This window comes from Pelodiscus sinensis, chromosome 27 (assembly GCF_049634645.1).
Source record: "Pelodiscus sinensis isolate JC-2024 chromosome 27, ASM4963464v1, whole genome shotgun sequence".
In the NCBI taxonomy this organism is placed as follows: domain Eukaryota; kingdom Metazoa; phylum Chordata; order Testudines; family Trionychidae; genus Pelodiscus; species Pelodiscus sinensis.
In genome coordinates this window covers 7,538,817-7,561,583 of record NC_134737.1, presented here as the reverse complement: position 1 = coordinate 7,561,583, position 22,767 = coordinate 7,538,817, and the positions used below count along the sequence as shown (strand labels likewise).

The 22,767-nt window shown below is 46.8% G+C and overlaps 1 protein-coding gene across 19 annotated transcripts in view; it reads left to right on the top strand.

Annotated features, from left to right (window-relative positions):
- Nucleotides 1-22,746, top strand: part of NFASC (neurofascin) — a 278,159-nt gene extending 255,413 nt beyond the window's left edge. For all 19 annotated transcript variants that reach the window (XM_075910489.1, XM_075910486.1, XM_075910494.1 and 16 more), the window contains 3 exons: nt 5,336-5,467; nt 7,782-7,848; nt 16,120-22,746. In XM_075910489.1, the coding sequence (XP_075766604.1) occupies nt 5,336-5,467; nt 7,782-7,848; nt 16,120-16,348 (428 nt within the window). In that variant the 3' untranslated portion in view covers nt 16,349-22,746. The remainder of the gene's footprint in view (nt 1-5,335; nt 5,468-7,781; nt 7,849-16,119) is intronic.
- Nucleotides 22,747-22,767: the final 21 nt, after the last annotated feature.

Genomic DNA, 22,767 nt, shown 5'->3' with positions numbered 1-22,767 from the left:
GTTTGACTTGGGTTTTTCCTTTTTCTCTCCCAGTGGTGCAAGGAGTATGTATATTCCTCGCTAGGGTCATTTTTGTGGCAATGCTTTTGTATAGAACTGGAAACTCAAATCCAAAAACCTTCTTAGTTCAAGCATTTTGGCTTCAGATCCCTACATCCGAACTTGCCCCTAGAGTTCTGGATTTCATTCTGATTCAAAACTGAAAGGAGGCTCTTTCCCAGTTCAGATTTTCCTATTTTCTTCTTTGTGAATAGCTACAAGTTGCCTTTTTATAAAGACAGACACATCTCTTTTCTGTCTCTGATGCCTGTCTCTTTACCCTTCTTGGGGGCTTCTTGTGCATAGGAAGCAAGAGAATCAGGGTTCAAGGAATCCAAAAAACAAGTCGCTTCCTTGATTTTAACATGCACTATACATTTGTTAGCCCAACATCCGCATTTTCAGTATTTGAAGAGCTCCTTATTATATTGGCATTACGAGTCAAGAATTCACCATCTTTATTCCTCTGATAAAGTCCCTGTCAGCCTGGGATCCACAAAGCTGTCACTCATTTATGCATGCATGCATGCCGCAATTTCATTTTTTCCCCCTAGCTGGATGCTGCTTACATGAGGGTTAAGAACCCACTGCCCCATCCTGTGCTGTCATTAATGTTTTTTGACAAGAAAGCACTGTCCATTTTTATTTTGGTTATGTTTTGCAAATATCTATTCTAGAGGTTGCTGCTTATTTATCTGCATTCAAATTGAAATAGCCCACCTGCACCGCGCCTGCAGTCTACTGCACTCTGACTGCTCTGTCGACGTTATTGAGCTTTTGGTTAATCAGAACAGTGCTTTCCAGTTGTAAGTGATGCCTTACTACAAATGTAGCTTGATTAAAAAAGGGGGGGTTCTTTTTTCACCCCTTAATAATGTGGGAAGGAGGATGCAAACTTTGCAAAACATACCAGTTACCTTGGTACCTAGAAACTAACCGTGTATAAAAATCAAACTAGCACTGGATATATATTTTTTTGCTGCATGTCTTTGTGTGTGCAGTAGTTTATATATTTATAGTCCCATCTATGTACTTATGAACATACACCCGGACAGGAAATGGCGGTCTACAATAATGGTCAAATATGACAGCTTACAATACTGCTCATATAACATGATGGGGATTATTACCATACAATAAATGTAGTATTTTTCATACAGTGTAACTACAGTCTTAAATTTTCAAGACCACCTAAAGTGCTAAGATGCTCAATCCATGTTGATTTAAAAGGGAACTGGTTTCCTGGTTGTGGATCTCTTTGAAAGTCCAATTCACTGTCAACCTCACATGTACATTTTTAAAGTAGATTAGCTGCCATACAAACTGGACAGTGAAGCCGACTCTAAAGACCACCTACAACATGAAGCACAGTGAATTACCTCTTTAAACCCAGTTCAAGGTTCAGCCTTCAGAAAAAAGGCACATATGTTTTGCAAATTGCCAGATCAGAAGTTTAGGACTGATTTCGCTGTAAGTGCATAAACTGTCATTTTTAGCTAATGCATTTTTTGAATCACGGTCTATAATTAATTCAGGAAATCCAAAATCACTGCAACTGTGTTTCAAATTGATGCCTGTTGGATTACACGACTTCTTTCTTGTATTTAGCTAAATTGCTGGCCGTGCATAAAGACATCAAAACATCCCGTCAAATTACAACCACCCACTTACTCTCTTTTTCTCAAATTCTGTGATCACAGTCACTCCATTTACACTAAATACAGGTTTGCTGGAGGTGTAATTTTGGCATCACGTGATTTTGGGGGGATAGGAATGGCACTCGTCAATCTACTTTGATAGTAGCCCAGTTCCACTAGCCTAATGAGACAACCTACTGTTAGTTTGTTTAAAACACTCCCTGCTGTGGCAAATCTAACCTCACTCCACACAGTGGCATGAAGCTTTTCTTTCAGGCTGCTTTTGCTTTCACTTCCGTTAAGAACCACTCCATTTTTCAGCATTGTTTCTCTTTAGAAATCCCATCTTGTTAACATTGCCAATACAATTTCCTTTCATTTCAAAGCGCTCCAGTATAATTTGACTTCCCCTGCCTCGACCACAAACATTTGTGACTCTAATCCAATTCTCAGCTCCATTAAATTCTCTCACCCTTTTCGTTGTAAAAACTGGCATCTTAACAGAGGGTTCAGCTCCCCAACCGGCCCCCTTAGTAGAAAAAGGGCCATGCACAGAATACCAGCTGATAAAGGCAAAGGCAGCCGATTCCCACTGCAAATCAAGGAGTACTGATCACCAAAGGACAGATCTACACTACAGAAGGTTTGCCAATACAGCTGTACCAGCAAACCTGCCTACTGAATATGCGGCTTCTACTAACAAAAAAGGGCTATTTCCGGTATACCTTATGTCAGTTCCCCAACCAAAATCAGCCATACCAGCAAAAATACTCTTATGTTGGTATAATTGTGTCTACACTAGGGTTTTTGGAGTATAATAATATTGTGAAGTAAAAAGGCAATGTAGATTGGACCTCCCTGGTCCGGCACCCTCAGGACCTGAGCAGAGCCGAACCAGGGAATCTGCCTTACCAGGGGAGGCCAAGGCTCCTCTCCCAGCTGTCTGCCCTGCTCCTGGGGCCAGTTCCAGCTACTCGGGTCCATTGCTGGAGCCGCCTGAGGCTGCGGTCCCCCTGTGTCGGTCCTGCTGCCTCCAGTTCAGCCAGGGCTGCAACCCTGGCTGACTGGGGCTCTCTGCTCCAGCGATAGTTTTGATCCAGCAGGACCAGAGAGTTCCAGATTTCAGAGGTTCAACATGTACAAGGTGGGCCTGGAGAACCTAATCAGCTTCCCAATAGCACACACTTGTCCCTGTGTTGTTCATATTCTGTACCTTCACCTAAAATAACCTCAGTGCTATTTGGCAAAGTCGGTCCTCTGCGACTACCTGTCATGAAACATTTCAGTGATTCTAAAATGTGGGTAACTTACAAGTTCTCAGGCATTATTTGCTGCTGACAATCTGAATAAAGACATTAGGATGTGGTCTGTGACCGCATGCACACAGTTCCCATTTGCCTGACTTTGAATGGCATGCATTCAACTGGAAATACCCAGTGGGCAAACACCCTTCCCACCTCTCCCGACTTGAAAGCCCTGGCATCTGATTCTGTAGGGCTTAAACGGAACTTTGGACCAGGTAAAAATTGCAGGGTGGGGCTCTCATACATTCGGTGCAAAGGTGCTTTTACATAACTGCGTGAAAGTTGGTCCAAACAAGGGCTGATTATGGGACTACTGTGTGAGTGTATGTCACTGCTTACGCTGATCTGTGCTGTAAAAGGTGGTATTGAGCCCTGTGTAAGCTAGGTGTTGATTGGCTCTGAGCCCTCGTTCATATTAGAATTTGATACCATTTATCTAACTAGGTGATATTAAGCAAACCATGTAGCAGATTAAAGACTCTGGTACAATCCCTTCCAGAAAACACAACTAATCTAGTTGAGGTTAGAGATGTAAAAATCCCGTTTAATCGGTTAACTGGTTAACCATTCAGTTAGCCGAACATTAAACTGGTTAACCAAATAAGTGGGATCCCAGATGGGGGACTGCTCCAGTCCTCCTGGAACAGCTCTTGGCCACCCTCGGGTTACCCGTTCACATCCTAGCTGAGGCTGTTAATTCTCCTGCGACAAATAAAGCAGGGGGCATTCCCTGCCTTAGTCCTTTCAGAGCGAAGCCAAGTAACTTCTGGCTCAGATTTTCAATCCCATGGAGGTCAGATCCTGGCAGGCCCCTCTTTCTTGCCATGAGTATCTATATTTATGCTGCAGTTTGGTTACGTGTCGCTGGCCGATGCGCTGAAGGTTATTTTCGTCTCTGCTCAGTTTTGCTGAATACCAGGTGCATGTCAATTAGGAGTGCCAGGAAATAGCAGGCAGTTGCTATTTATAGGCTGGAGCATTGTTTGTCCTACTGTGTTTAGAAGCTGCAGGTAATCCTTGCCGTCGTGTTGTAGGAGGTTGCTCGGGGAGTAGAGTTAAGCCTGGAGATACCTCTGCGGTCCTCATATTAAATTCTGATGCATGACATTGCCGTATGAAAAGGGCTGTGTAATACAGAGCATCCTCCAGCAAGGGGGTGTGCCACCCTTCCGGGCTCTATGGTCAAGTCCCCTCTTGTTGGAATCTAGGGGTGTGTCTAGACTACTGAGTTTTGTCGACAAAAGTGGACTTTTGTCGACAAAACTATACCAGCATCTACACTACCGCTGAGTTCTGTCGACATAACGTCGACAGAACTCAGCAGTTTTGTCGACGCTGGTAAACCTCATTTTACGAGGCATAACGCGTTCTGTCGACAGAAGGTGTTATTGCCTGTAGGGTTGCGTCTAGACTACAGGGTTCTGTCGACAAAGCAGCTTGCTTTGTCGACAGAACTCAATGTGTCTGGACGCTCTTTGTCGACAGAAGTTTTGTCGACAGATACTGTCGACAAAACTTCTGTCGACAAAACCCGGTAGTCTAGACGCACCCTAAGAGTGATTAATCACTGATCTCCACTAGGACATCAGCCTAGGAAAATTTGTAGGTACCAGATAGAGCACCCGAGCTGAATTCAACACCCTCCATGTCAAACGAGTCAGGGGGTACTACTGAGGAGCAAGCGAAAGTGGTGGAGTGACGCCAGAGTTAGAAGGTGCACAAGTGCAAACTCCGGCTTGTCCTAGCTTAAGGACTAGCACTGGAGCAACTATGCCAAGTGCTGACCTGGGGCTAGTCCCAAGATTGTCCCCAGCTCTGCCACTGCATGCACAGAGCACGACAGTCAGGGAACTTTATATACAGTGCTTTGTTCTAACTATGTGCCAGGACCAAAAAAAAAAAACCCCAAAGCTTTTAGCTGCTTCTTGTAGGAATTTCACCCCTCATTTATGGGGGCTGCCTGAAATACAGCTTTCAACTTCTTTCCCGTCGCTGTGAATGGATGATCAAATCTGTTACCCAGCTTCTTTTGCCTTTATTTTTATGCACCCTTCATTAGTCTGTGCTGAATCCATTTCATTTATGTCGGTCGTGACCCTTTGCTGTGCTCAGCTCCTGCCAGAATTTTGAGTTGACAAAGCATTAAAAAAAATGCAAAGCCCATATTTCTATTTAATCTCCGATACCAAACTGAACAATACATATACACACACAGTTCAGAAATGTGGTGGTAGAGATGGATCGTTTGTGAACTGATGGACTGGGTTTTCCTAACAGCTTGGCTCGGTATTTTTTAGTTCTCTCTGCTATTCGATGGTCCTTTTTAACTTATTTTCTTGAAATTCCTCTTACCAGCTTATACCAAGAACCATGTGGACATTGCAACCCAGGGCTGGTTTATTGGGCTGATGTGTGCCATTGCGCTTCTAGTCCTGATTTTGTTGATAGTGTGCTTCATTAAGAGAAGCAGAGGCGGGAAATACCCAGGTAAGAGCAATATCCAGCAGCATTTTAAATTCATGCTATTGAGTTTAAAGAAACCCCTGCGCGCCCGAGAGCTAAGTCAGTTGTACTGATCTCAGCTACACTTTTGAGTCAAAGGGGTTTTATTCTTCCCTGTTATGAAAATTAGAGGTAACAGAAAGAATGTGTTAGTGAAAGGTAAAGGAGAGCACTCCCTGCTATGCAGGAGAAATGCTGCATAGTCCATCACCCTTGTTAAGAGGGTCTGGACACCTGCTTATCAAAGAGGCTTCTCTCTCTCTCTCTCTCTGCAAAAGGATCTCTTCCTGCAAACATCTCACTGAAATCGTCCCAAGATAGAGACTGGGCTTAGGAGAATTCACCCACTGAGGCATCCTCTCTATCAAGGGTGGGCAAAAGGTAGGGTTGCCAGATGGTTTCAGAAAAAAAACCAAAAAAAGGACCCCAAGAGTTGTTAAGCAAAAAAAAAAAAAGTGGGGCCCAGCATAGTGAGGCTTTCTGGCCCTTAACAGGTTGCCTCCAGCCCCCCGCCATCTTGCCTCCCTGCGGAACCCGGTAAGCACGAGGGTTGCCAGGCTGCCTCCGTATTGAGCCGGACAGCCCGGTACCCTCGCCTCCTGGACAGGAAAAAATCAGAAAGTATCAGATATATTAGGTGTCCTGTATTTCCTGAATTTTTTTACCGAACAGGAGGCGAAAATACCTGACTGTCCAGGTCAATTCCGGGCACCTGGCAACCCTAGCAAAAGGGCCTCAGCGGGCTGTATCCAGCCCACCAAAAGGGTTGATCTGGCCCATGGAGGCCCTGCCACTTCCCTGCCCCCAGGCCAATTAGGGTCTGGAGGTGGAAGGGGGGGAAGGGCACAGTTTCGTCTGCCCTGTCCCTGCCCTGCAAGGAGCACATGGTGCTTAGAAGCACCGCACACTCCTGGTAGGGCGGGAAGCGACTTCGCATGCTCTTCTGCCCCCAAACCCTGATTGGTCTGGGGGTGGGGAAGCCCAGAAGCATCATGGCCTGCCCCTTCCGTTTGAGGTCCCACCCCTTCCAGTGCAGCCTGGAACCACTTCAAAAAATTTTGAAGTGGCCCCTGGCAAAAAATGATTGCCCACCCCTGCTCTATATCAATTTGAGTACCTACACCTTGGTATCCAAGCACTGTGCAAACACTCAGTACCTGACCCTATAAACCCCTCCTGTGTCAGATTCCTACCCCACAGCCCTGTCACCAGAAAGAGTGCAGGATTGGGCCCTAAGTAAGATACAGGGGCAGACATCTGGCAGTGACTTTAGTGAAACAGACAGACACAAGGACGAATTGCAGAATTAACAATGCCCGCTCGGATCATTCCTTGCAGGAAATAGAATAATTCTCACCTCTGGGACTACGGTAATGCACAATGAACTGCTCAGATGAAAGGCTACATACACCAAGTACCATCACCAGCATTTGCCCACAGCTGTATTATCAAACCGTTACTTCCCCTCTTCTCAGAACAGGATTTATCTGTTTACTGTGTGGCAACAGCTGGCAAATGTTGACTCTTTAAATTGCTTCATTGTACAACACTGGTGCCTCATTAGAAAGAATTAAAACCACAAGCATCATAATAGTATCTCATGCACCACTTTAAACTCATGCTTACGGCTCGATAAAGAAATGGATACAATTGGCACCCTTAAAATCCTGACGTGTCCCACTCCCAATAACATCCTTCAGAGCATTTGTAACATGCCTCGCTCTGGCTCTAACTTCCTTTGCGTTACTCGACCTTTACGTCAGTGAAATCGAGAGAGTCATGCCGGAGAAGCGGAGGTGAATCCAGCGCCCTTAATGCAGGAAATAATTGCAGATACCCGTGGCAAGGTAGATACCACAATGCAAGATTTTAACTATACCCACTGTGGACACTGTTGAACCTAGGGGTCCTTGTCTGGCTGGGATTGTGTGATGCTTCTCTCCTGTGTGAAGTCACCAACCCCTACCAAGTTACTCTCTGATTCCTAAATGAACCTATCCTTGCAGAATGGCAGCTCATTGGGAGATTAAACACATGAAATGATTTGTAATGACTGTCCCAGCACAGTTGCCAAGGGCTCTTGGTCCGATGTGAAATGTCTCAATCGCTTTCCATGTCAGTAACTGTCCTTACTGTGTATTCTCCTCCTCCACATTTCTTAGCAAAAAAAAAAAAAAAAAAAAAAAGCTGAACAACCCCCTCCCGCCCCCAAGGAGGTTTTTGAAACCGCACAGTGAGGATTTTAAAATCTCCCCTATTTAACTTCCCTTTTGCTTGGCGATTTGCTTGTTTATCACAGTGCGTGAAAAAGTTGAAGTCCTGGATCCCGAAGACCACAAAGCAGATGATCCGTCATTTGACTACAGGTATGTCTCTACCTGGCATGTGTTCAATAAGCCACCCCCACCCGCCTCACGTCTCAGCCCCTTTAACTCCCCCCCCCCACATAACTTTCACCAACGTACCACACTCATGAATTACTTTTCACCTTCCTTTTCCTCCTCCTCCTGTGTCCTACTGTGCAAGATCACTACAAAGAGAGGCATCCCTGCCTAAATATCTGGACAAGCAACCGAACTCGAATGTTCTAATCATGGATGTGAAATCACAGTTAAACAGTTAACCACGATCCTGTGGGCGAGGTTGGGCCTGCAGCCTGATATGGTTGGTCCGGCTGGGCTGGAGCACCTCCTGCCCAGGGCACATAGGTGGGGATGCCGTTGCAACGTGGCCAGGTCCTGTCTGGCCCCACACAGGGCTGCGGCTGCTGGCATGGATGGAGTTGCCAATGCAGTGTAGCCACGCGGGGGTCCTACCTGCCCCCACCTGCCGGGCGACGGGGCTGGAGTTGCTGCAACATGTGGCAGGACTGGGCCAGGGTCTGTGCAACCCCTCCTGCTTCCCTGCCCAGGTTTCCATCACCCGGCCCGGTTCACCAGATACTGATCCAGTAAGCGTAATGCTTACCGGGTAACCTTTTCCATCCCTAGTGCTCGTGAGGGCTTCCTCCATTCCCCTCTCTCTGCCTTCCCAAGCCAGAGATTGCTCTGAGAACCACCACTTGGGACAAGAGCATTCCCCATGGGAGGAAACACTTCAAACACACACACACAGATTCTGATGCCAGGTCTTCCCCAACACACTCCATTGAAACGTGCCTTTCTCTGCCTAGCAGACCCTGCTCCAGCAGTGATCTACCCCACATTCTCTCTGCCCCTCTCAAACTCAATGGCATCCTTTGGAGAACAACAGCCTCTTCTCCATCCAGCTGCAATAACACCTGCACAAGAGGCTATGTGACTTTCTGTGGCTGTTTGCATGTGGCATCAGCTTTGTGGCTCCACATTGCTGCCAACAAAAGGGGGGGGGGAAGAGGTAAAATTGCCAGCTCTTCCATTTTCTTCCCTTTTATTAATCACTGGGGTGCACAGTGTGCCTGCTTCTTCAAGTGTCTGCAACTTGCTTTTGCACTAGGATTTCTTCTACTTAAGTAAGCGCAGTGAGCTTTTCCATCCAGGCGTGATGCAAAGCCCACGGCTGTCAACGGGACGCTTTCCACCAATTTAATGGTTTTTTTGATGAAGCTCTGTGCCATTGCACAGTATTCCAGCGTTCCTTGATACACTCAAACACCAGAGACGGGAGGGACTCATTGAAAAATGCAGAGCAAGGTAGACTGTTTTGGTATCAAGCTGCGCGGACTGTAGCATACACAACTTAGAAACAAGCACTGTGTGTATCCCGCACCACGCAGCTCTCCAAAAAAAGGCATAATAATTGGATTTTTTGTACAATCATGTTTCTGTCATTAGTAGCAAATGGCTACAGTCATTATATTCCAGTGGCAGCTGTTTTTCCTCCAGAGGATGCCATGGGACCACGTTTCATTTTCTGCCTGGCATATGCCAAGATACAGGATGCAACTAAACCCCAACAAAAACCAAAATGCTAACATGTTGGAGGGCCAAATGAATAGAGATTCCTCCCCTTTCCCCCCTCGATCCCCTGCATGTTTGGGCTGTGGATTTGGAGCTCAGGTGTCATGCCACCACCAGTGTGCACCAACTGTTTTCTCCTGTGCCCTCCGTAGCTGAATGTTCATTTTGCAAGAGCAGCCTGCTCTGCGCATGCCGGCGCTCCAATGCCAAACCATCCGTCAAGCGCACAGCGGTGAGGTTCTGACAAGATAATCACATGGAAGGGACTTGCTTTGTCTATTACCTTTTGCCAGTGCTCAGAAGCCAGCCCAGCTGGCTCAGTGGAACACAGCGGGACCAGAACACAATATGGTTTATTAGCCCACAGGCAGGCAGAGAGAATTTATTCCCTCTGAGGCTGTTCTCCTGGTGGGAAGTAGTTATTCCAATAAGGATAAGCTCACCTTGACAGAACAGCTTACGAAAATTTAATTGCAATTTACATTAACAACTGTACCTTCTTTTCCATGCACTGTGTACAAGTCCAGGGATATTCCCTCCAGATGCCTGATCAGGACTCGGGAGCAGCAAAGGAGAAGCCAGCCACTAAGGGTTCCATTTCAGGTTTCGCCCTGGGCCCAGCACACAGGGATGGATTTTAGGGATTTCACCGCTGTTCTCGGATCCCTGTGCAGTGCAGACACCATCCATAAAGTTTATAGCCGTACCTCTCACTGTGGGGTCTCAGTGCTTCGATCTAAGTAGTCACTCAGTCACCTGGCACGCGCCCCAATGGGTTGCTCCCTATAGGAACAGCTTAGCAGCCTCAGTGGCAGGTTTGAAATAGCTGAGGTCCCAAAAAAATTCCAGCTTATGGCTCTTTCAGCTGAGCTCTTAAAAACCGAGCACTTGTTTTTTCCTGCATGGACAGACACCCTGTGCGAGTGGTTTTCAAAGACCGGGTTGCAACCCAGTACTGGGTTGTGGAATGCCAGGCACTGGGTCACATTGCTACAGGGATGCTAAGCCAGATTTCCACCCTGTCCTGGCAACACGGACTGCTCTGCCCCCCAGAAGTGGCCAACAGAAGGTCCGGCTCCTCAAAAGGGAGCCGGGGGCTCCACACACTCCCCTCCCCCTGAGCGCCAGATCTACATTCCCATTGGCTGGTTTCCAGCCAATGGGAGCTGGGAAGCACGGCGCCTGTGCATGAGAGCAGGGCGCAGAGCCGCTTGTGCGCTCAGCCTAGGACTTGGACCTGCCACTGGCCACTTCCGGGGCACAACATGGTCTGAGGTGCCAGGGCAGGCAGGAAGCTGCCGTAGCACCACCACCGTTCTGCTGCCTGAGAGTCACGCCCCTGCCCAACCTAGCGCCCCGATCCCCTGCACCAGCCCTGAGCCCCCTCCAGCCTCCCAATCCTGGCCCCACCACAGAGCCCACACTAGTCAAAAGACACAATTATGTGGGGTCATGGGAACCCAAAATTTTCTTTATTCCCACTCCCACACTGGTGGCATTGCAGGGACACATACAAAGCATTTATGGCGCTCTGCTGACTACAAGTCCAGGAGCGATTTAAAATGCTCTCCCCGCACACACGGGAGAGGAGGACAAGCTCTCCACGTGACAGCCACAGGGCCAGGTCTAGAGTGCTCCGTTTAATGCCCTATCACCAGCCAGGGAGTGGGATACTTGTGAGGACAGTGGGAGGAGGTCAGATAGGTCTATCTAGTGTTAGTACGTGGTAGCCCCCAGTGCGTACTACGCGCTTTCCAAATGCTGAAGGACAGCCCCTGTTTTGAAGAGCTTGCCAGTTACAGGCAGCAGATAGGAAACAACAACTTAGATGCAATTTATATATAAAAATCAACAATGTAGTCGGTTGTTTGTCTGGGGGAGGGGGAGGCTGCTACCTCAGTGGCGGTATTTTTAAAGGGGACTGTCTCCTTACAGTGTATCACAGAATCCCAGGGCTGGCAGAGTCATCGAGTCCAGCCCCCTGCCCAAAGCAGGACTAATCCCAACTAAATCAACCCAGCCAGGGCTTTGAAAAACCTCCAGGGATGGAGATTCTACCCCCTCCCTCGGTATCCTAGCAGTCACCTACTCTCAGTAAAAACAATGAGTAGTCCTGTGGGACTTTAGAGACAGGGTTAAATGAGGCAGATTCTCCCCAGAGCAGTGGCTTTGGCCAAGTCTTCATGACAAACGCTGCTGGAGCACTTCAGTGCAGAAGGTCACTACAAGGAGTGGAGACGCCCCCCCCCCCCCATGCCGTAGCTAATTACCACCCCAGAAGAGACGGTGGCTAAGTTGATGGAAGAATCCTTCCTTCCTTTGACCTAGCACATGAACAGCGTGGGTTAGGTCGTCTTAACTCCGTCATTCAGGAGTGTGGATTTTTCACACTCACTCCCAGAGACACAGTTTGGTTGACCTCACTTTTTAGGCCAGGACTCCACTGTGTTATGTTGGCTGATGAAGGAAGGTGCCACTCAGTAGCTGAGCATCAGAATTTGGCTTCAGATTAGCATTGGTGTAAAATGCTGAGGTGTTCAAATCACAGGCACCTTGGAAGCTTGAAATGTCGTTACCAGCTAAGCGTTCGCCATCCTGTGCAGAACCAGACTTGACTATACTATCTTCTAGCTGGATTCTCTTCTGGAGACTCAGGTCCCTGCGACTCAAAGTGATAGAGAAAGGAAGGGAGCAAGACTCTCCCTTCAGCCAGCAGAGCGAGAGGTGAACTTGAAGAATTGGTATGAAGGGAGGCTGGCGGATTAAGATTCGGAATGGTAGTGATGCTAGGCTACAGGAAAGTGAATGAAGAGAGATTAAAAGGAGATGAAATCTGAGCTGACGGGAGTCCTTCATTGGTTCCCCTCCCTCCCTCCACATAAGCATGTCTGATATGCTCTCATCCTACCCTCACGTCCGTACTGCCCCATGCATGCTGCTTTCAAATCTCTGCAGCCTATCATTACGAGGTGCTATCATGTGTCTCTATCCCACTGAAAGAACAATGGTCACCCTTCACAGGGGCTGGGCTGAAGGGACCATTTTCTTTGGACAACGTTCTGTGCCAGTGACTATGCCTCATTCTACCAAAGGATTACCAGAGCTTAGTGCTGTGAAGGGGGAAATTGGCCGAGATCTCAGGGAACCAGAGCCTTTCACCCGTAGGGCTCCAATTATATTCCAGCCCAGGCTGACTGACTGAAAGAGATGATGCTTCACCACATGTGCAGGGGCCTACATGTAATGAGTTCAGCAGGTCTCATTTCCATTCCCAGTGACAAGGTGTCTACCTGGCAAATAGCGCCGGCACATCTGCTGTAGCCAGTCTACAGCAGAGACCAAGAACTGAATGGGCCATGGAGACAGAACTATTTTCTTATCTTTGTGAGAGGAGCAAGTGGTCCCGGGACCTATAGGGGTCACCGTCAGTCTCCAGGGCTGTCAGTGCCACCTTTCACCAGCACGACATTCAGATGAAAAACCAAAGAAAAGAAGGGGGAAAAAATTGGGAGATCCACTCAGCTAAGACTGAGCCAGTTTATTCTAGATGCTGCCCACTGCCCCATAGCAGGTCTTCCAGTTGGCTCCTAGGGACAGGCACACTGGTGAATAGCCTGTGGTCTGATCACCCAATACTTTCTTTTGTTGTATATTAACTTCTGCGGTGGGGGGGGAGGGAGCCGGTGAGGTTCAGCCAGGGAGGAACGTAACACCAATTCCATTTGGTATAATGAGGCACTCAGCCCCATGAAGAACGCAGTGGTTTAGTACCTGCCTCTTTAAATGCCTACCTCATCGTATCTCTCTCTGATCCAGCTCTTTCTGCTTCTCTGTTTTATTCCCATTCTTTCTCCTCCTTTTCACCTTGTCTATCCACATGGACCATGAAGGTCTCTTGAAAGGTAGGATCCTGTGCTGCCCTAAAGTCCGGCACATTCAGCTTTTTCTTTGAGCAATATATTTCTTTCATAGCTGAAGTACATCTTACCTCCTGTCCCGCCACCTAACCTATTAAACAACCATCCTCTCCCTCCCACTGAGATTGCGGGCACTTCATGTCCAGCAAGTTGCAATTCAATGCGTTGGGAACCCCTACCAGAACCGATTAAGTTCTAAGGGCCCAAGCTGCAACCTCTACTTGCAACTAATTCTTATTCATGCAAGAAATCCAATTCATTTAACTTGCACAATTAAGGGTTGCTCAAGTGGGCACGGGTTGCGGGGTCAGGTTCTGAGGAAGAGGAATTCTGAATCCTCAGATCAGCTGCTTGCATGATGCGCCTCTGATGTGTTGACCACAAGAGGCACTCAGTCTATGCACTGCATGGAGAGACCGAGGGATTGAAGACGGCAAAGCCACAAGCAATAAGATACTAGACCTAAACAATCAGTTCTACATATTGAACAGAGCCTTAAAAACCCACCGGTCTCTCCCTGACTTACAGCGAGGAGTCCTGTGGCACCTTATAGACTAACTGAAGTGTCGGTCTATAAGGTGCCACAGGACTCCTCGCCGCTTTTGCAGATTCAGACTAACACGGCTACCCCTCTGATCCCTGACTTACGCAACTCTAGGCCACGGTTCCCAAACAGTGCTGACTTGGGTGCTCTTGTTGTTTAAATGCTCACATCCAAAACCACAAAAGGCCATTTTAATAGGATTAAGTTGCATCAACATGCGGACAACTACACACATCGCCTTCCTAATGTACTAACAGGCCACAATAAAACCCAAGAGAGAGAGGCAAAGCCGGGGGGTGGGCTTGGAAAACTTCCTGGCCCCAACATCTCACCCCACATGAGGAAAAGTTCTGACCCAGATCCCATTTTTCCAAGGTATGGGGTGGGTTCAGAGAAAGAGCATTTCACAAACTGCTTTGGTTTTTGCCACTCTCTGCCTCTGTGAAAGGGCAGCCCTGCTTGCAGATTTAAATTCTTAAAAGAAGCTGCTTGTAAAACTAACCTGTTAATTCTTAGCGTGATGCCAAGTTAACACCAGGCCACAAGCATTGCTTTTGTTTGGCTCCTGGCTCTACAAAGTGCGGATACAAGGTAACATGATCCAGACCTTCAAAATGCTCTGAGGGACACTGAACCCCTCCAACATATGGGGAGCTGACGCCATCACTTAAATGCCACGAGACAGATTAAATGCCCTAGTAGGTCATTCCCACTAAGCGGAACTAAGATCAATGGGCCAAAGTGCAGCTCCCAACGTCTTCACAGCACGCACAACTCTGAGAGACGTTGACTGCCAAATGCTACAACCTGAATCTAAATTTTCAGGAGCAGGAATGAGAAGGAAGAGTGAAAATAGCCCTCAACGGCCACATCCCGTATCTCTATTGAAATGAGTGGTGTTACCACCTGAACTTTGCCCAGCCGTTTTACCTGCACAGCAAATGTTTTATCCCTCGCTTGCTGCTGGGATGGCTGTGGGACATTACCAAAGAGCCATGAAACAACAGGCCTTTGAGCTTAGTTGTTTCGAGTAAGGACGCTGCATTGTTTCCCTTGAGAGAGCAATACCCTAAGCATAGCATAAATGCAGCTTTCAATGAGGTGCTGAACAAACGCAGGAAAGCTGTATAAAATTCCTCCTTTTCCTTTTAAATGCTGGATCATTTGTTTACATTGATGACTCAGCAAAAGCAATGTTGGACCATTCCAATTTTTTCCCTGAATTTTAGCTAGACGCATGTACAAAAGTAGGCCAAGAAGTAGTGTTGCTTATTTTGAACCAGACAGTTCTGAGTTTGAGTCCTCAGCCAAAAAAGCCCATAAAGAAAACAATTAAATTTGATATATAGGATTTCAATAGAGATAGCATCTCTACTGGACACAGGAGATCAAATACGGACACACTATCAAGGGTTACGAAAGGCATCTTTTCCTATAGTGCAGTCCATAGTTTTTTTCCTATGGACTTGCTTAATTTTTCTGGTAGAAAACAGTATCATTTCATAGTGTAAAATGTCAGAAGTTTTAAGGATAAAGAATCACACAGATTAACCTCAAACAGGTGAGATGAAATGATTGGAAATAAACTCTGAGAGGTAAATTTCCACAGGTACTTTAGAGATTCAGAGATTTTGGCATCCTAGACCTACTCCATTTCCTCTAAAGTAGAGCTTTGAAAAAAGCAAAAACAAAACACACTCCTCCAACTGCATGTGGACATGGATATCTGAAGGACTGCTTATGTCTTTGGAAGAGAATACAGAAGTGAAACTCACTAGAGTCTAGACACAAAAGTGGGCCTGCCTATTTTACTGTTTAAGGATGGCTGATTTGCAAAAAGTAAATAGAGAGGAGAAAGAAATAAAAGGAAAAAATTGTAAAGTTCTTCCAAATTGATTGATCAAAGCATTATTATCTATACGCTAGATAAGGACATTAGTTTTCCTTTAAAAAAAAAAGAAACTTAAAAAGGAGGCTGGGTTTTCAAAAGAGTCAAGTGTGCAAATTGCACATGCAGCTGTGAGCCTCATGGATGCAGGCTGTCTGGCAGTTGCATTTGCATAGCAAGGAAATTGTGACAAGCCTATTTGCAATCCCAGCAGCCTAACTATGCACCTTTGAATCTTGCAGCACACACACTGGATTTTTTTGGAGAACCCAACCCCCAGTTTTTAGACAATGTCCCTTAGCCCCCACCCTATCTATTCTAACCATGTCTATCTGTCTTCTGCCATCCAGCGACGAAGACAACAAGGAACCGCCAGGCAGCCACACCTCTTTGGATGGTACGATAAAGCAAGAGAGCGACGATAGTTTGGTGGATTATGGAGAGGGGGGTGAAGGGCAGTTCAATGAAGACGGATCCTTTATTGGCCAGTACACAGTCAAGAAGGACAAAGAGGAGACAGAAGGCAATGAGAGTTCAGAAGCCACATCCCCCGTCAATGCTATCTACTCCCTGGCATAACGCAGTATAAATGCAACCACAACGACAAATATAATACAAGGGGGGGTAAAACCGCCGCTGCCAAGGGGACACGAGTATGAAAAAAAAACCCACACACAATGAAAAAAGTTCCAACAAAAGCAGAACAGTCCAGGTGGTCCCCAGTGCCACCCTCTCCTTAGCAAACAAGAGAACAGCAAGGATTCTTGGGGTGCTAACATGTTGTCGCTGTAGCTGAAACCTGAGCTGAACCAAAGGGGCCAGAGGAAGAACCAACTTCACAGGTTCTACATTCAAGCTTCAGAACTTGGCCCACCGACCCCTCCTCCTCCCCAGGTCGTCTTTTTTAGATCACGCAGCATCTCTTTGGTTCATCATTTACACTGTTGGGGTTCCCCTCCCCTCCAGTTTTTGGGTAATTTTTTTTTGGAGAAAGGTCCCAAATCAGAGAAATGGTGGTAGGGGCAGGGACTGGGGACAGAAGACCTTTCCAGTGTAACAGCAGCATGAAACCACACAGAGGGATGGTCCATCAGCTAGGAGTAGAAACAACACGTTCCTTTATTAACAGGAAGTTCTCTGGGACTGTATTTGAGACGGACAGCTTGACAGCCAGCACCTCGCTCGTAACGCCTCCAACGCAAGTCAGCACCACTAAGAACCTTCCACTAAGGTCAAACGAGCAGCATCGCACAGGACCCCAGAAGACGACTATGCCCATGGAAAGTTTTTGTGGGTGTGGTTGGATTGTGCTATACCTCTTTATTAAGGCTAAACGTCCTCACTGGGTTCTGTCACCAAGGGATTGATGGGTGACATTACCCTGCATCCATGCTACTTAAGAAATTCTGTTGTTTTTTTAAAGGGACGTTGGGGAAGAAATTTAGGACTTGACAGACCGATGCAGCTTACCTTCTGACTCCCAGCGACTGCTCAGCCACTAGGAGAACAGTATAATTTGCCTGGAGAATTATGTGGGAAATTATTTTATAAACATGAACACCCCACTACTTTTAAGGGAAACCCCATAAATCAGTGGGTAGCAAAGAGGAAGAACCAGTATTAATATAGTTTCTTTTTCCTAAGGGTTGATACAGATCCAGCCATGAAAAGATGGCACCGAACAGCCATGGGGTGGGGTAGAAGAATAAAAATGTGACCCTGCATTGCAGCTGCTGCTAAGCTCCTTGAAGGTTTCAGGGGAGCCTAGTCCTGTAAACGGCAGGGAAGCAGGGTATGGGCTCTCCTTGTCCTAACAGGGTGCCGCTCAGTTTGTTCTCAATATCTCCTCTTAGCCTGATGCAGTGGCCTTTTCCCCTATGATCAATCACCCCACAGAAGAAATGTCCATGTGTTCCAGGGTGCATGTGGCACACGGACGCACCCATTTTTGTTCTTTACATATCAAGATGACTCGGTCCAGCTAACCTGCTAATACACTGTAATAACATGTCTTACTAGGAAGTTCTATCATTAAATGCTCTTCCATATGCCTTATATAGCTTCAAACTTCCCCTGAAGTTTAATAAACTAAGAATATTCACCCTCAGCTTAAGCCCCGGATCTGATGGTTTCTCATCTGTCAGTCCACTAGGAATATAAGGATCCCTGTGCAGCCCTCCCAGCTGAGACAGCATGGATCACTGTAGAAGATAGAGTTTGACAATAGACTGTACGTAGTGGCAAATACAATGTGTATTCTCCCCATCTCATGCACTTTTGCAACCAAAAGTTCCTTTGCTGAGAGAGATCAGACAACTTCCAACACAGTTATACAACAATGTTAGGCAGAGTTGTTGGGGTTTTTTTTTATTAAAGAAGATGGCTCTGTTGGACGTAATGGATTAAACGCAGTGGGATTCATACAATTGTTTTAGCTTTAAAGCTATTTTGCTACAAAAACATCTTGCCAACAAAGATGTTCCTTCTAAAAAGGATAGTGTAGACCTAATGTTTGCCACATTCTCGAAAGCTGACATGATACCTAACAGCTCAACTATGTTGCATTTCTAACAAAGAAACCCAAATGAGGCCCACACCTGGGCAACGCTCCCAGTTAAATCAAGCATTGAAACAGGAGGGAGAGTGTAGCTGTGGCAGAGGAGTGGGATGCACCATGGGAATCAGAATGGGTCAGATGGCGGATACAGGACTGCCAAAGCTGCCCATCCACACAGGGGGACTGCTGCTAACATGGTCTCAGCCACAAAGGAAAGTCACCTGTCGTGGTACTTGGTTCTCTTTTTCCTTCAGAGAGAGAAAAGTCACAACCAACACTCTGTTACTGTCAGCATAAATGTATCAGAGCAAGAGGCTTCATTCTAATGGACTCCATAGGCATTGTTCCATAGCAAGGGGAGTTCGTCACCCACCCCGCTCCAAAGAACAGTTTACAACGCACTCAGCCAAATTTCCAGTCATGCTGAGTTTAAGAGGGCGTGTGCTGTACACATTTAGGGGACGTCTACACTGCACGGCTATTTTGGAACACCGGAGGTATCCCAAAATAGCTACCCTGCCTCTACACAAGCCGCCCGTTATTTCGAAATATTTTTTGAAATAACAGGCGCGCTGTTTTGTCATCCTAGTAAACTTCGTTGCACGAGGGATGAGAGATAGCTCAAAATAGCGCATTGTTTCAAAATGTGGCACCACGTAGATGCGCCAAATTCAAGTTTCAGACTAGATTTGAAATAAAATATGCAAATTGCGTATCTTATTTCGAGTTTAGGGTCCTGTGTAGACACACTCTAAAAGTGATGTGGTACACTCAGGCCAAGTCACCGAACAACAGCCTCCCCACACACCCAAGATTAGCACCAAGAGCACAGCCTTTGTCATTTGATCTAAAGCAGCATTTCTTAAAGTATGCTGCGAGACAGTGGGAAGTGTGCCGCAGAAAGAACAGAATTCAAAATAGCTGCCTTTAAAGGGACAAGCTTCCTTTTTTCCCCCCCCTCTCTCAACAACTACTTTTCTCTGGGGGCTTTTTTATTCCCCCCTCACCAAAAAAAATCCCTGGTGTTCCCCATAAAAAAAAAAAAGTTTGGTGTTCCTCGGTCTTAAAAAGTTTAAGAAACACTGATCTAAAGGAACACCTCCATTGGCGGGTAGCAACAGGAAATGCTTATCCTTCCTTTGGGCCATCTACTAGCAGGGAATGGCACACATTTAACTACCGTATTACATCGATATGGCCAGTGGGGACAGCCACTGTGGGCCCTGGACAAGGTGTGGGGTAGGACCAGGATAGCCAGTCCTTAGAGCCTCATGGAGTAGCACTCCGGCGCTGATTCAAAGGAACCCTGGGCCCCTTCGAACTGCTAAGCCCCACGGCAACTGCCCCCTTTGCCCCCCACCACCAGCAGGCTTGTGTGCAACTATGGCGTTACAAGGGTGTTCTTGTGAGCAGCTTGGTCTGTGATTCACACACACTCCGTCCCGTCCCTGTGAATCACTTCACTGAGCCACCCACATTACATCTGTTTGGAAAAGGAAAGAGCAAAGTGTTTTGCTTTGTGGTTATTTCATCTATTGCTCATGGGAGCCACCCCAACGTTCCTAGACAGCAAAGAGTAGAGCAGGTTACCTCCAACAGACCAGAAGGAGTCTGGCGCCTTACACCTCAGCACACAGAACCCGACACCCTAATGTTCCTTGAGTAACCACAAAAGAAAAATAGGCTCCTATGTAGGATGAAATGGACAAACTTTCTCTCTGGTTTAACTGAAGTCAGTTAGAAATTGATCAGAATCTTAAAACAAAAACAACCCCCTCCCCCCCCCCCCCACACACACACACGGATGAAAATATTCAGGGTCTATAGGAATGGAGTTGGGATCTCTGGAAATTAAAAAGCTTTAGGATGTAGCATAACATCCGCATGGTGACGGGGAGGGGTTCTCAATCTTTTCCTTTGTGAGGCCACTCCCAACATGCTCCCCAAACTCTGCGGCCCAGCTGCACCACCACAATTGTTTTTCTGCATATAAAAGCCAGTACTGGAGTTAAAGGGTAGCAGGCAGGGCCCCATGCCACAGGCAAGACCACAAAGCTAAGTGGCACAGGCTCTAGGGTGAAGGGGCTCAGGACCTCTCGGTGCAGTCCTGTGTGGCTGGGCTTTTGGCTTTCTTCCCTTGGCCCTAGCAAGTCTAACACTGGCCAGGCTTGGCAGACCCCCTTAAAACTGGTCCACTGCACCCCAGAGGGCTCAACACCGCAGCTGAGAACTATGGCACTACAGTTTTGCAGCAGGCACACGTAATTCTCTGTTACATCTATTGGGAGGTTCACAAAACTACACAGAGCATTACATTGCCTACCACATTCCATAGGTCTTCTGCCTGAATGTATTACTAGGGGGTTCCCTATAGTCACTGTGGTTTTGGTAGCTAGCTCACTGCTAATTAGAATGTTGGTGGCTAAGTTAATACATGTGCGTGACTTCTGCCGGACCTTACTGCAAAATCACCACAGTGGCCCCAGAGCTAGTCACACACCATGCCTGATCAAATGTGTTTTTAGATTAGATTATAAGCCATTAGGATGAGCTGTGGAGCTGTACTGCAGGAGACATACTGCAGGGAATAGCCATGCTCTTCCCCTCCCGTCCCCAAGTCACATATAGGCTGGATGAGCTAAAAGGTCTTGTTCATCTATCATACCTGTCCAAATGCAATGCGAACTATCCACATTCTCTCTCTAGTGCCCACATGGGTAGAGCCCTGCGAATCGGGGATGTTCACTTTGCATCCGCAGGTATCTGCATCTGCAGATGCGGATATCTGCGGCTTATTTTTGTGGATACGGGTGCAGATACCACATTTTGTATCTGCTACATATCTGCAGGCATTTGCATCTGCAGCTGTGGAGATCCACACATCAGGTTTGCAGATGCAAATAGCAATTTTGTGTGTGCACAGGGCTCTGCTCATGCAGGATTCACAGGTCACCAGGTTGCTCTGTACACCATGGCCACAAGGAGGCAGAGTCCATCAGCTAAGGAGCACTGTCAAGTGTCCAGGGCATATGCTGTGATGTGCAGCCAGAAAGGTAAACTGCTTTCAAGGTCACCAAGCCCACACCCAGGCTGCATCTCACCAGCTGAACCATCCCGACCACGATGCCAAAAGGGTATTAGAAGATTGCACTATCCACGCCTGTAAGCATGCTCTCAACTGGTGTCAGCAGCGTTTCCCCTAAACAATCTTATTCGGTAAACGGGATGTTCCAGTCTACTCAGTTTCTACATCCAGATTCAGGTAGCGCTTTCAATTGCCCTGCCAATCAAGTGATGCCCTGCACTGTTGAACTGGCAACTCTTTCATTAAAATGTTTAATTGGTGGAAGACATGAGAAACTAGAGAAGGGCTTGACCCAAAGCCCCAGATCTGAGCATGCTCAGAATCCTAGGAAATGTCCTAGCAATGGTCCCTCTCATTTTTTCCGTCCATGTGTGAAATAAATTCTGTTACATGCACCAAGGCATGTGTAGATGTGCACCACCAGAAGGAACCTATGCTGCTGGCAGTAGGCATTCCACTAATCCAGTGTTTCCCAACCAGGGTTCTGCAGAACCCTGGGATTCCGCAGACCATCATCAGGAGTTCCGTGAGAAATCGTGGAATAAATAAATAAAAATTTTGAAATACTGCAAACAATTCCAAATATCCCTTGAAATATCGCCAAGCAAACATTGTCATAGGTAGGGGTTCCTTGGGATATGAAAAATTATTTTAGGGGTTCATCCATGGGAAAACGGTTGGGAATCACTGCACTAATCAGCTGGGCAGTATTTGGATCTTTCCTGAGCGGCCACCCAAGTGTTCAGCTTACAGGGAACACTGGTCAGGACCCAATTCTGTAACATGATGAACTAAAACCATCCACATACTTTGGGGGAAGGTAGCTATATACTCCATTGCTTGGGCCCTACTACATCCAAACCTACGGAAAAGTTCTATAGCTGTTTGAAATGTGGCCTTATGAGAACAAGTTGGTGTTTCTTCTCCAGCAGATCCTAAACACAACAATGTACTGAAGCGATCGCAGAGAAACAGGGGCTACGTATGCATGACATTGAGGCTGCTCCTAATTTTCCCTACAGACAGTAACTAGGGGAATCAGATTGATTGTGTTATGGAATGACAGCTCATTCGCTTGAAATTCTGCTTTCAGAAATGCTATTAAGTCTAAATTGCCTGGAAACTACCTAGCTCATCCCACTCCTCATACCCACACATTTCCCCCTCCCCCTATTTCCTGCAAAAAATGACCTGGAGGTCAACTGTTCTACTAAGTTTCTGACCCCAGAGATTGATCGGCCAGTTATGAATTGTGTTTAAGTGACTAAACAATATGCAACCCATTACTTGACAGAGACATCCTGCTGTAGATATTCGGGGGGGGGGGAGGCAGATTAAAAAGGTGGGAAAAGCATT